This window comes from Lagenorhynchus albirostris, chromosome 11 (assembly GCF_949774975.1).
Source record: "Lagenorhynchus albirostris chromosome 11, mLagAlb1.1, whole genome shotgun sequence".
Taxonomy (NCBI): Eukaryota; Metazoa; Chordata; class Mammalia; order Artiodactyla; family Delphinidae; genus Lagenorhynchus; species Lagenorhynchus albirostris.
The window spans coordinates 71,871,709-71,890,461 of NC_083105.1; the positions used below are offsets into that span (position 1 = coordinate 71,871,709).

At 35.4% G+C, this 18,753-nt stretch overlaps 1 protein-coding gene across 1 annotated transcript in view; it reads right to left on the bottom strand.

Annotated features, from left to right (window-relative positions):
* The window catches only part of LRRK2 (leucine rich repeat kinase 2), a 154,293-nt gene that overhangs the window by 112,015 nt on the left and 23,525 nt on the right, over positions 1-18,753 (bottom strand). Inside the window, exons 11-13 of the mRNA XM_060166543.1 lie at positions 17,968-18,074; positions 4,182-4,311; positions 2,647-2,771 (exon numbers count right to left, since the gene is read on the bottom strand). Coding sequence (XP_060022526.1) covers positions 2,647-2,771; positions 4,182-4,311; positions 17,968-18,074 — 362 coding nt within the window. The remainder of the gene's footprint in view (positions 1-2,646; positions 2,772-4,181; positions 4,312-17,967; positions 18,075-18,753) is intronic.

Here is an 18,753-nt window from a genome sequence, read left to right on the forward strand (position 1 = left end):
ATTAAACAAATTCAGCTTCTCTTATTGTTCTTAAGGATGTGGTTTTATATTCATAATCACTTTCCTCTATACACTTCCCAATATGCACATGTCCTTTCCTAAAGAATTTTTTCCTCTAGAACTGACACTAAATCAAGAAAGAACAAGTCAAATGATATTTTACTAAAATAAGTAGGTCTTTATTATTATTTTTTAAAGCAACAGGCTCAATCACTTCAATAAGTTATTGTTATAAAAAAGAGGAGGAGGTGAACAGTACCAGATTGAAAGAAACTTAAGAGACATAATACTAGCTGCAATATGTGGCCCTGAATTAAATTATACACATTTGCTATAATGCACATCTTTGTTACAATTAATAATCTGAATGTGGTCTAGTTAATAAAATTAATACATGTACATCTAAACATAAGTACCTACTTCAGCATGTCAAAACCAGAATCATATTAAACCTCAAAACTACTGGCGTACTGATATTATAGTTACTCACTGACATACAGAATGATATAATATAGAATGATAAAGTATAGTATGGTACAGTTACAGCATGGTAGAGTATGGTATCGTGTGGTATGGTATGGTAATATAGTAGGTTAGCATAGAGTGAAGTAGATGGTTAAACCTTTACCTAATAGAGAAATGTATTTATATGTTGATATGCTTATAAAATATGTCTATTAATATGGTAGTACCATAAAGTACCACCATAAAGTTATAAAATTATTTTCAAGGGCACCTGTTTAATACACCTAAACATTATTATAAAAAAAAACATTTAAATACATCATTTCATACATCTAAATTATTACTGACTATCAATGTCGCTTCAGGCTCAATCTCAGAACAATAAAAGAAAAGAAATTCTACATTCAAAACTTATTTTTGAACTAAAAGAATGTTATTAACTAACAGATGATTCATAATGTCTTTTGGTTATCTTTAAAACTCAAATCCACTCTCAAAAGAAGAAGGTTGACACCTTTAAGGGTAATCAAAAGGATTTTGTTTTGTTTTTTACAGTCTACAAAGTTTAAAAAAATTCACAATAATATTTTCAAGCAACACTATGTCTGTTAAATTATATCTCTAAAGTTGTGTGACAACTATGAATGGGACATCATGATTCAATTCAAAATTTATTGAATAGCTATTTTTGTTCAAGTTACCAGGGGGTTAAAAAAAAAAAAAAGGCATGACTAAAGAAAGCCCTCTCCTTGAAAAAATCTATACTCTTATACAGAGAATACTCTTATACTCAGAAACATAAAATACCAATATGACTACAGATAATGGTAGATTTAGGAAGATTTCATTTAAAAAGGACCAAAAAAAATGGGCTTCAAAAGAATTGGGACTTTTACAGAGCGAAATAATAATAACATCCCTGATATTCAGTAGTCAGAAAGTCACGCCAAATGTACCTCCTAAACATCTCCCACATCCATCCTCTCCTCTGTTTTCTTTGCTGGGCCCCCACCATGTCTCACCTATCACAGCCTCCAGCCTAATCTCCCTGCAGGAGTTTCCCCTCCCGTCAATCATTATCCACACCACAGTGCTACTGTTATAAATTGCAGATTTGGTTATGACACTGCAATTTTGAAACACCTTAAATAAATTTGAATTGACTTGTGCTAAAAAAAAGCACAAATTGCTCAGTGTTGTGTTCAAGGCCCTTCCCTCTCAGCCTCTGCCTGTCCTTCCACATTTATCCCCAGGACTGCTTTCCTCACATACCATGCTCCACTCACCCTACACCATGAGCACTTTCTCTTTCTGCTTCAAATGTCCTTCCTGGCTTTTTTACCAGGTCAGCCTTATTCACCCGTCAGGTTCAAATATCACAATCTCTGGCCTACTCTTTTGAATAAATTATCTGTGCCTCCATCAATACTCTCATAGCCTTTTATAATACATATATCTATAATAGCTCCTCGCAACTGTCTGGTAATTAACTATCTGTCTACCTCTAGGCTCCTATACATAGTACAGTCATGTCTTGTTTTACTTGTCTTTCAGACCTTTGCAGTCATCACAATATATAGAACATAAGAGGCACTTAATAACTACGTGCTGAATGAATGGGGGAGCAGTTGTTTTAAATGGGCTTTGGAGGACAAATAAGGTCATAACAGATGTAAGCAGGAAGTAAATGTGGGGAGGATTGACACTATTGTGGCTCATGAGTAAAAGCTACATGGTTATATTTGAGAAAGATTAATTCAACCGCAGAGTAAAAGAAGGACTGGAAAGAGGCAAAAGAGGAAGTGTGAAAATTAGTTGGGTATTATTATAATTCAGACAGGAAAAAAACAAACAAAAAAACTTGGACTTGGTAAGGTCAACAGAAATAGAAAAGAAATAGCAGAAATGACACTCTCCTTGGAGGTAAAGCTCGACACTATGTTGCAGTTATTTTTTCTGGAAATAAATTATTGATATTTCTTATTAAATTTTAATCTAAATTTATCTGACTCTTCCACATCATCATTTTCCCTCTATTTTAATTTTTGGGCTAGTGAAAAGATTACATTTGGTTGGCAGAAACTGGTCCTTTAATTTTTGCCTAGAAAGTTGATATTTCATGAAAAGTCAAAAAATCCACTTAAAATGACATCTCTTCCCACAATCAATTATGTAACTTACCTGGAACTATAAAATGTAAAATAGCTCGAAGTGCCTCCAGCTGCACTGATACTGACGTCTCATGACTTCTCATAACTGTTATTATTTTGCGGGCCACTGCTGCCATTGTATCCAGGGAAGTGTTACTAGAGATAAAATATTGCAATGCTTATTAAGAGTACAACCTGATTCCAATACAAACACCAATTTGAAACAAGTACGAGAAAACAGATCTATTTTATCAGAAAAGGCTGATGTGAATTCGGCAGTATGAGCATACACAATTTAAATTCTAATTTAGTTAAACTTTGACGTCAAGAAGTTAAATTTACAGTAAACTGGGAATTCTTTGATTTAGTTTCCCAGAACTAACAACTTCCTTCTGATCTATACATGGGTCACTGGCAGCAAGCCTGGAAAGTAGGTGTTATTATTTGCATTTTCCAGGTACAGAATTTAGGCTGACAGAGGTTAAACATCAAGGTCCTATCACTGGAATGTGACAGAGCCAGAGCTGGAATGCAAACTCTGACTGCCAAGTCCAGAGAGCTGTTTATTGTATAACTACCTGCCTCTTCCAGATTAACACCACTAGACTTCTTATATGGTATTCTTAATTATTTTTTGCATTAAGTCTTGGTTTCTCTAAGGTATTTTAGCTATACTTTCTTTTACATATAAATAAATGTAGATTTCAGTAGGTGCTACAAACTGTAATAGAGGCAGCCCTTGCTTTACACAGTGCCCTACTGACTAAAACTTCCGCATATCATAACTGTGTCCTCACTTCGCGTGGGTCTGTGGTTACTGACATATAGTCCCTTTTTTCCACTTTAAAGTCCCAGGTTAAACACATCCCCTCTTTGTAGCCTCTCTCCTTTGCTCGCCCTAGCTTGGTTCACCAAGACCCTATGATTTTACACATCCTGCCATTGAATTATCACACTGTATTGTAATTATCTGTTTATAAATTAGTCTCCCCAACTAGACAGGGAGATTTTTAAGGGCAGGCACATTGTCATAGTTAACTTTGAATCCCCACAACTGGAAATTTACACATTTAATATATGAGAAAACAGCCAGAAACATTAATTGCCCAGAATGTACAAAATCTTAAACTGTCAGTTATTCCACTGCATTTTTGCCTCATATATAAAGGTTCACACACTGCCAGGACCATAAAAATCACAATTTAAGGTAAACTTAAAAATAACAATTAGAAGCCATATCCTGATTTTATCTTTTATACCTTTCACATAACACAATAATCTGAAAAACTGTTTAAGGTTATGTTCTATATAACTGCCATTTTTCAAAACATAGTCAACACCAAGCATTAAGCACAAAAGCAAACCTTCAACGTATTTCTACTTTATCACCCCTTTCAATATGTAGATAAAATAAGTCTATGTATCACTGACATGAAATTATATTGCAAAATGTTTCACTCTTCAAATGCCTTGTTTTTCCTTTTATTCTTAAAATTATGCTCAAAATATTGATATTCTACCTGGTCCAATTAATATATTCTACATAAATTCAGAAATATGTATTACCTTCCTTCAAAAAGATGATTTAGCATTTTACAGCCACTTTCAGCCACTTCAGGAGAATGTATATGCTTCTGCATTAACTCCAACACATTCAGATATATTCCTTTTGATAACAGGATCTTTCTGAAATTAACTACAAGATTTTTTAAATGTTACTTGTATAAATGAAAGCACATTCTCATAATCTTGCAAAAAGACACATACAATTAAAATAATCCAAATTCATAGGAAGGTATTTAAACTACATATTTAATTTATATTTCATTAGCAACTTAAAGATCATTAATTTTTTTAATTTAAAATATATACCATTTCCAATTTTTACACATTTATTAACCATTTGTTGAGGTTTTAGTATTAAAGTCTCATTCACAGAGTAAACTAGTGGAATGTAACCATCATCCACGTGAAAAGAGTATTTTTTGCAGAAATGCATTTTAAAATAATGTCCTCCAAAATAAGAATGAAAGTTAAATTTCATTCTAATATTTAAAACAACTTCCTAAAATAACCATACTTATATAGAGCTAAGGCTCACTAGTGAGTTGGGAATAAGTTATAGATGTGTGAAGATACTGAGCATTCTATTGGCTCTTGGGGGATGCAGGAAGTGGGGCTGAAACCAGGCTGGGTTGCCCTCAGCCTTGAGCTACCTTCTCCATTTACCCCAGTGGACTGTACAAACATTATCATTTCTATGTGTGCCATGATATGCAAAGTGATGAAAAGCACTGATAGAGAACAAAAATAATTACATACTTTCACAGAATAATGCCAAAGCTTAAGAAACACATAGATTTCTTTAAAACTGATTGCATATTATATGTGGAAAAGTAATTATATCCCAGCAATAATTATTACAAATTAATTTTCCTCTTCATAATAAACTTTCTTCGCCAAATGCAAATCCAGTGTCTTAAAGTTTCCACATTGTCTTAAAGTTTCTATATAAATATCACTTATCTTGAAACCTCTATATAAATATCAATTCCAACATTATACACTATATTTCAACACTTTGAAGGTGGCAGGAAATGAAACTTTTAAAGCTTTAAGTACTATTTTGAAAAAATAAGATATGCATCTCAAATTGGGAAAAAAAGAAAAGATCAGACAAAACTCAGAAATAAGTGGAAGTGATATATGCATTCTAAATTACTGGCAAAAATCTGAAAACTAACACCTTTTAAAGACATCCTGAATAGCACACATTAAAATATGATAAGAAGTTGGTTATTCAAGTGTTGGTGAGGATGTGGATAAAAGGGAATGTAAAATGGTAGAGCCACTATGGAAAAAAGTATGGAGATTCCTCAAAAAAATTAAGAATAGAACTATCATATGATCCAGGTATCCCACTTCTGGATATTTATCCAAAAAATGTGAAACTCCACTGATTTGAAAAGATACATGCACCCCTATGTTCTTCACAGCATTATTTGTAATATCCAAGATATGGAAACAACCTAAGTGCCCATCAACCAATGAATGCATAAAGAAGATATGACATACATATATGGTGGAATACTACTCAGTCATAAAAGAGATGAAATCTTGTCATTTGCACCAACATGGATGGACCTTGGAGGTATTATGCTAAGTGAAATAAGTCAGATGGAGAAAGACAAATACTGTATGATTTCACTCACACGTGGAATATTAAAAAATAAATAAATGAACAAACAAAACAAAAACAGAGTACTAGTGGTTACCAGAGGGGAGAGGGGCCAGGGAGTGTGAAATGTATAAAGGGGATGAACTGTATGGTGATGGATGGAAACTACATTTTTGGTGGTGAGCACACTGTAGTATATACAGAAGTAGAAATATAATGTTGCATACATGAAACTTATAATGTTATAAACCAATCTTAGCCCAATAAAAAATTTTTAATGATTTTAATTAATTAATTTAAAAAAGAATTTGGTTGTTTTGCTCAGTCAAATCAGAAGTTTTAATAGCCCTTCCTAAAATGGCTAAATTCCAACCAAGGAAATACTTTAAATTATAGAACTTATTCTAGACCAGCAGTTCCCACACTTCACAGTACATGAGAATCCCCTGGGTGACTTGTTAAAACAGATTGCTGGGTTCCACCTACAGAGTTTATGATTCATTGGGTCTATATGGCACCCTAGAAATTACATTTTTAACAAGTTCCCAAATGATGTTTCTGGTCCAGAGACCACACTATAATGATCACTGTCTTGGACATTAACTCAATTTGAGACTTGAAAATTAAGAGTAGAAATTCCATCGTACAGTACACGTTGGAGAAAAAATTATAGCACGGAGTCACTTTAGAGTTTATAGAAGACTTTACACACCTTAACTCATCTACCAGCTATCTACACAATACTCATGACTTCTTCCACTCCATTTTAGCAATAAATTATCTGCTTTACAAGACCAATAACAATATGCAAAACTCCCTCCAGGCCTTCACTTCAATAGTCACCTTCTTTCCTCACTAGGCAGTGAGGAAAGTGAGGAAAGTCACAATTTCATCACCTCTGAACCCTAATATGTATACTCCTTCTTTGCTTTGTATTTTTTCTTAGTTACCTCACATATCGTATATGCCAATTAGCCTTTTTATTTATCTTCCCCACTAGAGTGTAAGCTTCATGAGCCTGGGATTTCTATTTATCTGCTGTGTCTCAAGTGCCTAAGGTTCAATAAATATTAATTTAATTAATTAATTAAATGAAGAAAATGTTACACAAGATACTTGAACCTTCACCTGGTTAGCACCATCACAAAACCCAGTTTTTCTGGCCAAGAATCCAGTCATTTTTTCTAGAAAACTATACCCAGCCCTACACATGCAATGTTCCCAAGTGTGTTTCAATGACAAGTTGCCCATGGAGATTGGTGAACAAGCTACCTAAGTTCTTAATACTCTCATAAGGCAGAACTCCAAGGACTATACAAAGGGATCTGAGGAAAGTTAACATGGCAAGTGACCAAGAACAAAGAAGTAAGAAAGCAGAAAGAGCAGAGAACTGATTCTGAACAAAGAAACCAAGGTTAACGCCAAATGTAACTAATCCTGAGACACCATAATAAGAATCAGCCCAGGGACTGATCAAAATTGCAGAGATCAGGGCTTCCCTGGTGGCGCGGTGGTTGGGCGTCCGCCTGCCGACGCAGAGGACATGGGTTCGTGCCCCGGTCTGGGAAGATCCCATATGCCACGGAGCGGCTGGGCCCGTGAGCCATGGCCGCTGGGCCTGCGTGTCCAGAGCCTGTGCTCCGCAACGGGAAAGGCCACGGCAGTGAGAGGCACATGTATCACAAAAAAAAAAAAAAAAATTGCAGAGATCAAGATTCTTCCCAGGGAAGACCCTGAGCTCCCCTCCTCCCATGGGCATACCAAAATTACAACTATTTACAGAGCAACTATCTATGAGAATGATCTGAAGACTAGCAGAAAAGATATTCCACAATTAAAGACATAAAAGAAGAACCACAATGAGATGACAGGAGGGGTGTAGAATGTGATGTAGTCAAGACCCACACTCCCGGATAAGGGGCCAACAAACAGGAGGATAATCACAATTGCAGACGTTCTCCTCATGGAGCAAGGGGTCCAAGCCCCTCATTGGTCTCTCCAGCCTGGGGGTACTGCACTGGGAAGATGAGCCCCCAGAACATCAGGCTTTGAAAGCCACTGGGGCTTGTATAGTGGGAGAGCAAGAGGGCTGTAGGAAACAGAGATTCCACCCTTAAAGAGTGCATGCGAAGTTTCACACACTTGGAGACCCAGCACACAGTAAGTTGAAAAGAGTCTGGGTCAGACCCACTTGCTCATCTTGGAGAGTCTCCCAGAGAGGCAGAAGGTAACTGGGACTCCCCCTGGGCACAAAGATGCTGCTGACAGCCATTTTGGGTAGCATATTCTACCACGAGGACATTGGTGCTGACAAGTACCATTTTGGAGTTCTCCATCTAGCCAATTAGCACTAGGATTCAGCTGCACCTATCAGCAGGTTGGCACTAGTCCTGGGAACCCCTCAGGCCCATAGTCAGCTGCCACGGGATTCTCAGGAGCACAGCCAGCCACCCAGGGACCTGGCATTGCCAACCAGCAGGTCGGCACCAGCTCCAAAATCCTAAGCTCTGCACTCAACTGCCCCAAGACCTCCCAGGCCTGAAGTCAGCCTGCCAGGACCCAGCACCCCCCACCAGTGGGCTAGAACCAGTCCCAGAAATCCCCAGACTGTGCAATCAGCCATGCCATGACCCAGCCTTGGCCACCAGGGACCTGCAGCCTCTGCATAGGAGGTTCAGGTAGCCAACCAGCCAGAAACTGGCCCCGCCTACCTGAGCACCCATAGTAGTTGGACTCACCACAACAGAAGAGCCCACTCAGACCACACAGGGGGCACCCCTAGAAGATATACTCTGTTAACCAGAGGGGAGTGTACTCCTAGATCTAATAATATGTTCCTACGTAAGGACACTTCTCCAAGATCAGGAAACATAATCAACCCACCTAAACATACAAATAAAAACAAAAAATTAGGCAAAATGAGACAACAAAGGAATATATTCCAAATGAAGGAACAAGATAAAATCTCAGAAGAATTAAGCCAAGTAGAGATATGCAATCTACCAGATAAAGCATTCAAGGTAATGATCAAAAAGATGCTCAACAGGGCTTCCCTGGTGGCACAGTGGTTGAGAGTCTGCCAGCCAATGCAAGGGACACGGGTTCGTGCCCCGGTCCGGGAAGATCCCACATGCCGCAGAGCGGCTGGGCCTGTGAGCCATGGCCACTGAGCCTGTGCATCTGGAGCCTGTGCTCCGCAACAGGAGAGGCTATAACAGTGAGAGGCCACAACAGTGAGAGGCCCGCGTACCGCAAAAAAAAAAAAAAAAAAAAAAAAGATGCTCAACAAACTCAGGAGAAGGATGAGCGCAGTGAGTTTAACAAAGAGTTAGAAAATATAAAGAATTAAAGAGATGAAGAATACAAAAATTGAAATGAAAATTACACTACAAGGGTTCAACAGTAGATTAGATGATACAGAGGAATAGATCAGTGAACTGGAAAACAGTGTAGTGAAAAATAACATGAGCTGAACAAAAAAAAAAAAAAAGGAAAAGAAAACCTGTAAAATATGAGTTCAATTTAAGAGAACTCTGAGACAACATCAAGCATACTAACATTCTCATATAGAGACCCCAGAAGGAGAAGAGATAGAGAAAATGGCAGAGAAATTATCTGAAGTGACAATAGCTGAAAACTTCCCTAAACTGGGAAAGGAATAGATATCCAGGTCCAGAAAGCACAGAGTCCCAAACAAGATCAACAGATCGAGGTCCATAAAAAGACATATTGTAATTAAAATGGAAAAAACTGAAGATAAGGAGAGAATATTAAAGCAAAAGAGAAGCAACTAGTTATATACAAAGGAACTCCCATAAGACTGTCAGCTTAAATTCTGCAGAACAGAAGGGAGTAGCAGGATATATTCAAAATGATAAAAGGAAAAAATACTCTACCCAGCAAGGCTATCATTCATTTGAAGGAGAGATAAGAGTTTTACAGACTAGCAAAAGCTAAGAGTTCAGCACCACTATGCTGTACAAGAAATGTTAAAGAGATGTCTCTGGTGGAAAAAAGAAGACCACAACTAGAAAAATAAACTTTATGAAAGGACAAATCTCATTGGTAAAGGCAAATAAAGTAAAGGTAGTAGATCAACCACTTATAAAACTAGTAGGAAGGTAGTAGATCAACCACTTATAAAACTAGTAGGAAGGCAAATAAAGTAAAGGTAGTAGATCAACCACTTATAAAACTAGTAGGAAGGTTAAAAGAAAAAAGTAGTAAAATCATCTATGCCCACAGTAAGTAGGTAAGGGATTCCTACAAAACAAAAAGATGCAAAATATTATGTAAAAAACACTGAATGTGGAGAGAGTAGTAAAAATGCAGGAATATTAAAATGCTTTCAAAGTTAAGAGATCATTTTCTCAAGAAAGTAACATTGGAAAAAAGAAAAATACAACAGATTAATGTTTTATATGTGTGTATGTGTGTGTCTGTATATATATCTATAATATATATATAGGAATATATACTCATAATAACAAAATAAATCCATATTTGATCAATAAATTAGAAATAAAAAGTTAAGAGATCAACTTAAAATAATTTTATACACACACACACACACACATCCCTCACAGTAACCACAAACCAAAAATCTGTAATAGATACATACTGAAAAAAAGAAAATAATCCAAACATAACACTAAAGGATAGTCATCAAATCATAAGAGAAAGAAACAAAAGAAAAAGGAACAAAAAAGAACTACAAAAAAAAGCACCCATAAATAAACAGCAATAAGCACACACCATAAATAATTACTTTAAATGTAAAGGGACTAAATGTTCCAACCAAAAGACATAGAGTATCTGAACGGATAATAAAACGAAATCTACCTATATGCTACCTACAAGAGACTCATTTCAGATCTAAAGACACAAACAGACTGAGAGTGAGGGGATGAAAACAGGTATTCCATGCAAATGGAAAAGAAAAGAAAGCTGGGGTAGCAATACTTATATCAGACAAAATAGACTTTAAACAAAGACTGTAACAAATAACAAGAAAGAACATTACATAGTGATAAAGGGATCAATCCAGCAAGAAGATATAACAATTATAAATACATATGCCACAACACAGGAACACCTGAATACATAAAGCAAATATTAACAAACATACAGAAAGAAATTGACAGCAACACAATAATACTAGGGAATTTTAACACTCAATTTACATCAATGGACAGTTCATTCAGACAGAAAATCAATATGAAAACACTGGCCTTAAAAGACACAATGGGGCTTCCCTGATGGCGCAGTGGTTGAGAGTCGGCCTGCCGATGCAGGGGACACGGGTTCGTGCCCCGGTCCGGGAAGATCCCACATGCCGCGGAGCGGCTGGGCCCGTGAGCCATGGCCGCTGAGCCTGCGCGTCTGGAGCCTGTGCTCCGCAACGGGAGAGGCCATAACAGTGAGAGGCCCACGTACCGCAAAAAAAACACAAAAAAACAAAACAAAACAAAAAAAAGACACAATGAATCTGATGGACTTAATAGATATGTGTGTGTGTGTGTGTGTGTGTGTGTGTGAATATATATCACTCTCTATCCAAAAGCAGCAAAATACATATTTCTTTCAAGTGCACATGGAACATTTTCTAGGACAGATCACAGGCTAGGCCACAAAACAAGTCTCAATAAATTTTAAAAGACTGAAATCATATCAAGCATCTTTTCCTACCGTAATGCTATGGGACTAGAAATAAACTTGAAGAAAAAAACTGCAAAAAAACACAAATATGTGCAGGCTAAACAATATGTACTAAACAACCAATGGGTCACTGAAGAAATCAAAGCAGAAATTTTAAAGATACCTGGAAATAAATGAAAACACAAAGAAAAGAACCCAAATTCTATGGGATGCAAGCAGAAGTAGTTCTAAAAGGGAATTATATAGCAATACAAGCATACCTCACAAAACAAGAAAAATCTCAAATAAACAACCTAACCTTATATCTAAAGGACCACAAAAAGAAGAACAAACAAAACCCAAAATTAGTAGAAGGAAAGAAATCATAAAGATCAGAGAAGAAATAAATGAAACAGAGACTAAAAAAATCAATAGAGAAGATCAATAAAACTTAGAGCTGGTACTCTGAAAAGATAAACATAATTGATAAACTGTTAGCCAGACTCATCAAGAATAAAAAAAGAGACAGAGAGAGAGGACCTGGCCCAAATCAATAAAATCATAAATAAAAAAGAAGTTACAATCGAAACCAAAGAAATATAAAAAATCATAAGAGATTACTGCAATTATATGGCTATAAAAAGGACAACCTAGAAGAAAAGGACAAATTCCTAGAAATGTACAATCTCCCAAGACTGAATCAGGAAGAAATAGAAAATACAAACAGACTGATTACCAGTAATGAAATTGAATCAGTAAAAAAAACAAATAAACAAACAAAAAAAACTCCCAACAAACAAAAGTCCAGGACCAGACAGCTTCAGAGATGAATTCTACCAAACACTTACAGAAGAGTAAACGCCCCTACTTCTCAAACTATTCTAAAAAACTAAAGGGAAAAGAATGCTTCTGAACCTGTTCTACAAGGCCAGCACCACCCTGATACAAAAACCAAAGATACCACAAAAGAAAATTACAGGCCAATATAACTGATGAACATAAATGCAGAAATCCTCAACAAAATATTAGCAAACTGAATTCAACAGTACATTTAAGGAATCATACACCACGGTTTATCCCAGGGATGCAAAGATGGCTCAGTATTCACCAATCAGTCAATGTGATATAAGACATTAACAAACTGAAGGAAAAAAACAGCATATGATGACCTCAACAGATGCAGAAAAAGCTTTTGACAAAATTTAGTATCAATTTATGATAAAAACTCTGAACAAAGTGAGTTTAGAGGGAACATATCTCAACATAATAATGGCCTTATATGAAAAACCTACAGCCAATATCATACTCAATGGGGAAAAGCTGAAGCATTTCCTCTAAGATCAGGAACAAGACAAGGATGCCCACTTTTGTCATTTTATTCAATATAGTATTTGAAGTCCTAGCCACACAACACAAAGAAATATAGGGAATACAAACTGGAGAGGAAGACGTAAAACCGTCACTGTTTGCAGATGACATGATATATATAAAGAAAATCCTAAAGATGCCACCAAAAAAGTATTAGAACTAATAAATGAACCTAGTAAAGTGGCAGGTACAAAATTAAAATACAGAAATACATTGTGTTCCTATACACACAATGAGAACAAACTATCAGAAAGGGAAATTAAGCAAACAATCCCATATACAATTGCATCAGAAATAAATCTAACTACAGATGTAAAAGACCTATACTCAGAAAACTATAGACACTAATGAAAGAAAATGAAGATGACACAAACAAATGAAAAGCTATTCTGTGCTCATAGATTGGAAGAATTAATACTGTTAAAATGACCAAACTACCCCAGGCAATCTACAGGTTCAAAGCAATCCCTATCAAAATACCAATGGCATTTTTCACAGAACTAGAACAAACCATTCTAAGATTTTTATGGAAACACAAAATACACCAAATATCCAAAACAATCTTAAAAAGAAGAACAAAACTGGAGGCATCACGCTCCCTGATTTCAAACTAATAGTAAACAAAACAGTATGATACTGGCAAAACAAACAAACAAACAAACACATAGCTCAATGGAACAGACTAGAGAGTCCAGAAATGTACCCACACTTATATGTTCATTTACTCTCCAACAAAGGATGCAGGAATATACAATGGGGTAAACACAGCCTCTTCCATAAATGGTGTTAGGAAAACTGGACAGCTACATACAAAAGAATCAAGCTGGACTTCCTTTTCACAGGATATACAAAAATAAACTCAAAATAGATTAAAGAATTAAATGGAAGACCTGAAACCATAAAACTCCTAAAAGAAAACATAAGCAGTATGCTCTTTGACAATGATCTTAGCAATATGTTTTTCGATCTCTCTCCTCAGGCAAGGGAATCAAAAGTAAAAATGAACAAATGGGACTGCATCGAACTAAAAAGCTTTTGCCCAGTAAAGGAAACTATCAACAAAATGAAATGGCCACCTACTGAATGGGAGAAGATATTTGCAAATGATATATCTAATAAGGGGTTCATATTCAAAATATACAAAGAACTTATACAAGCCAACAACAGAAAAACAAATAACAAGACTAAAATATGGGCAGATGACCCTAATAAACATTTTTCAAAGAAGACTTAGGGATGGCCAACACACACATGAAAAGATGCTCAACATTACTAATCATCAGGGAAATGCAAATCAAAACCATAATGATTTATCACCTCACAACTATCAGAATGGCTATCATCAAAAAGACCACAAATAACAAATGTTGGCGAGGATGTGCAGAGAAGCGAACCCTCATGAACTGTTGGTAGAATGCAAACTGGTGCAGGCACTATGGAAAACAGTATGGAGATACCTCAAAAAATTAAAAGTAGAACTACCATATGATCCAGCAATTCCACTCCTGGCTATTTATCCAAAGAAAACAAAAACGCTAATTCGAAAAGATATATGCTCATACTAAGTGAAGTAAGCCAGACAGAGAAAGATAAATATCATATGATATCACTTCTATGAGGAATCTAAAAAAATGATCCAGATGAAGAAAGACAAATATCATATGATATCACTTATATATGAGGAATCTAAAAAAATTATACAAATGAACTTATTTACAAAAAAGAAATAGATTCACAGACACAGAAAACAAACTTATAGTTACCAAATGGGGGGAAGGGATAAATTGGGAGTTTGAGATTAAAATATACACACTACTATATATAGAATAGATAACCAACAAGGACCTACTATATAGCACAGGGAACTATACTCAGTATCTTGTAATAACCTATAACAGAAGAGAATGTAAAAAAAGAATACAAATATTTACAAATATTTACATATTACAAAGTGAATCACTTTGCTGTACACCTGAAGCTAACACAACATTGTAAATCAACTATATTCCAATAAATTTTTTTAAAAAGAAAATATATATATGCACCCCTATGTTCATTGTAGCATTATTCACAATAGCCAAAATATGGAAGCAACCTAAGTGCCCATAGATACATTAATGGAAGATGTGAATATTACTGAGCCATGAAAAAAAGTAAAATCTTGCCACTTGCAGCAACATGATGGACCTAGGGGGTTAGACTAAGTGAAATAAGTAGGAGAAAGACAAATATCCTATGATTTCACTTATATGTGGAATGTAAAAAGGAAAAGAAGTGAACGAACAATGAAACAAACAGACTCATAGATACAGCAAACAAAATGGTGGCTGCCAGAGCAGAGAACAGTGGGGGATAAGTGAAAGAGGGGGAGGGAACTTAAGCGGTACAAACTTCCTGTTACACAATAAAGGAGTCATAGGGATGGAATGTATAGCATGGGAAATATAGTCTATAATAACGTAATATCTTTGTATAATGACAGATGATAACTAGGCTTACCATGCTGCTCATTTTGTAGTGTATAGAAATATAAAATCACTATGTTGTGCACCTGGAACTAACAGTGTTGCAGGTCAATTATATTTCAAAAACAGAATCATAGAAAAAGAGGAATTTGTGGTTACAAAAGCTGGAGGAGGGGTGGAAGGGGGGATTGGATGAAAGTGGTGAAAAGGTACAAACTCCCATTTATAAGATAAATAAATACTAGGGCTATAATGTACAACATGATTAATATAAGTAACACTGCTGTGTGTTATATATGAAAGTTGTTAAGAGAGTTAATCCTAAGAGTTCTCATCCCAAGGAAAACATTTCTTTCTTCTTTTATTTTGTATCCATATGAGATGATGGATGTTCACTGAACTTATTGTACTAATAATTTCATAATGCTGTACACCTTAAACTTATACAATGCTTTATGTCAATTATATCTCAATAAAAATGAAGAAAAAAGCACAAGAAAAAGTATTTTAAAAAGTAAAAATGATACATCTTCCAACCTAAATACTACTGTCTTGCATGGAGCAGGATAAGCTTTCATCAGGGGAAACAACAATGGTTCCACCTAATCAGAGCATGTGACATCTACCTGGCCACTTTAAACTACTTATGAACTGAACCACCAGTTTAAAAAAGGAGCTACTCTCCTGGCTGATGTTACTGATCCAATTACCAAGGGGAGACAGGTTACTGCTACACAGTGGTGGTGAGGAAGACCATCTGAGATCCAAGGTAATCTCTAGCAGCCTCTTGATACCTGCATCCCCAACAGTAAAAGTGAATTGAAAACTACAGCAACCAACACACTACTATAATATATAAAATAAGTAACCAACAAGTACCTACTGTATAGCACAGGGAACTATACTCAATATTTTGTAATCACCTATAAGGGAAAATAATCTGAAAAAGAATATATGTATGTATAACTGAATCACTGTGCTGTACACCTGAAACTAACACAACATTGTAAATCAACTATACTTCAATAAAAATAAAAAAATTTTAAAAAAATTTAAAAAAAAGAAAGAAAGAAAACTACAGCAACCAAAAAAAGCAGTATGACTGAGGACTTTGACCTTTCATGGATGAAGGTTTGGGTCACTCCAGAACCAGGAGCAACTGAAGTTCTGGCGGAGGACATGGGAAATATGGAATGAGGAGATGAAAACAGAAACTATAGATACTAACTAAATATATATACATATACACATACACACACACCAACTACGACCTAGTGACCAATTACAGAAATGAGTACTACTATAGTAGCTTTAGCTAATGTCTCCAGGATTCTTACATGTATGTGTCAATATGTATAAAGTAATCCTTTTCTTAAAAAAACAACAACAAAAAAGAAGAATCACTTTAAATCTCACAAAATCATGGTTGTTTTGTTGACATATCAAAGATATCCAGGGAGTTAAGAACTACAACACCAACACAATATGGTTTGTACATGGTAAGGGTTTGTCTCCTCTCTAAGGGGCCTCACACAAAAAACAGCCAAGGCCAGTGCTCATTTTCAAGAGTGAGATCCCCATCCAGATCTCTGCACAGTAGAGGATGGGTGACTCAAGAAGAGCAGTTTCCTTTTCTGCCACTCCTGCTCTGACTCATTATCCCTTGAAGGCAACCCCTGGCTATCCCTCAGGGCTCTTGCCAGCCCAAGCCTCTTATGATGGCCTTTTCAGTGCCGTCAGAGAGGTAGAGCGAGAAAGGAGGAAAACAAAGAAGTGATTTTTCTCTTGATTTGACTTAAATAATAGTGTAAGGAAACATGCATGAGGAGGTTTCTTTATTCTTTTCACTCTAACCAGGTTCTCTACTAAAAGGTGATGCTAACACTGGTCTTATTTTCAAGCTTTCAGTGTTTTTCTCTATTTTTCTCCCTCCAAAAATATCCTTCAAGAGCTGCCAAGTCCCAATGCCTTTATGATGAATTTTCTCCCAAGATTTTCTGGCAGTATTTCCTGTTTATAAGGGCAGGAATCAGAGCAGCCTGAGACTCAGTTTTAAACCTCAAGTGTTCTTCCAAAGGTATAACAGCCATTTTTCTCTCCTTAATAATGCAAAGCTATAAGATTTACATGTAAAGGATTATTTTTTTTAATTTTTATAATGGACAATTTTAGCAGATTTTATAATGGTGAATATCTCTCCACCCATTGCATTCCTAATAAAATAACAAGAAGAGTGTATAAAGGAAACTGGGGGAAAAAAGTGACCATTTGGCGATTATTATAGGTATCCAAAAAAAATACCACTGGACACAAGTTAAAAGTCCATCAACAAGAAACTGGACTATAAAATAGGAAATAGGCATACATTGGGAAACTACACAACCATTAAAAACAATAATGTGAGAATTTACATTCATCAACACAAAAAAAGAAATGTAAAATTTGTTTATAAAAAATTATATGATCCCATTTCTCCAAAAAATATAAAGCATATTGTATATGCCATGTGTAAGTACATACATAGAAGTCCAGAAGAACATCAAAATGTTATTTTCTTCTTTATCCTTTTACCTATATATCAATATATCTATATATTAGATGTATAATTTACATATTTGAAGTTTTTACAATATATTGCTTTTATAATTTAAAAAATACCACAAAACGTGTTTCTTTTTATTAAAAAATATGGTGTATCTCTTACCATTTTGCTCTAACAGAGTCGACAATGCATTTGCAGATGCCTGGAAGACTTCTTTTGATGAAGAATGCATCAGCATCGAGAGCATCACTTCCCTGTGAGCTGGGAACCTTTCACAAATTCAACCACAATATGAATAGTAATCTCTTTAATAATTAGCTCAAACATTCACTTACTGTTATCTAATCTCTCTAACAACAAATAAGGGCAGATAATATTTTATGCCACCTCTACTCACAGGAGTGAATTACAGTTAAACAGTTTTGTATTTAAAAGTTATATTCAAATCCATGAACTACTAATAAAGTAGTATTTCTGTTTCTTCAAAGTAGATAAGCAGTAGACGGAGAAAATAAAAGACTCAGCAGATATATAAAGAGGTGCTAAGGGTAAAAAGATTAAGTGAGAAAAAGATGATGTAAGCAAGAAATGAAAAATTAAAAGTCATAATGAAGCAAAGTGAAATTTTTAATGTAGAGCATAAATATGTTTTAATGATGTATTTATTTTAATGATCTCCTATGGATTTTGAGGAATTAGTGTCTATGAACTGAAATTTATAAACTGCAACATGAACCAACCTTATCCTAATTTCTTTAAAAGATTGCTCAAAGCAGATTAGAAGGCTGGTTTAACATATATTTTTCAAAATTTACTGTTTCCATTCAAAATAGATGTTTAAATAAATAGCATCTGTGTCATTAATTCCCTTCTGATTGGCAGTAGATCACTCTGCTGACAGGCTGTCAGGATTTGAGATGCAGAATATTACTATTTAAATTTCCAAGG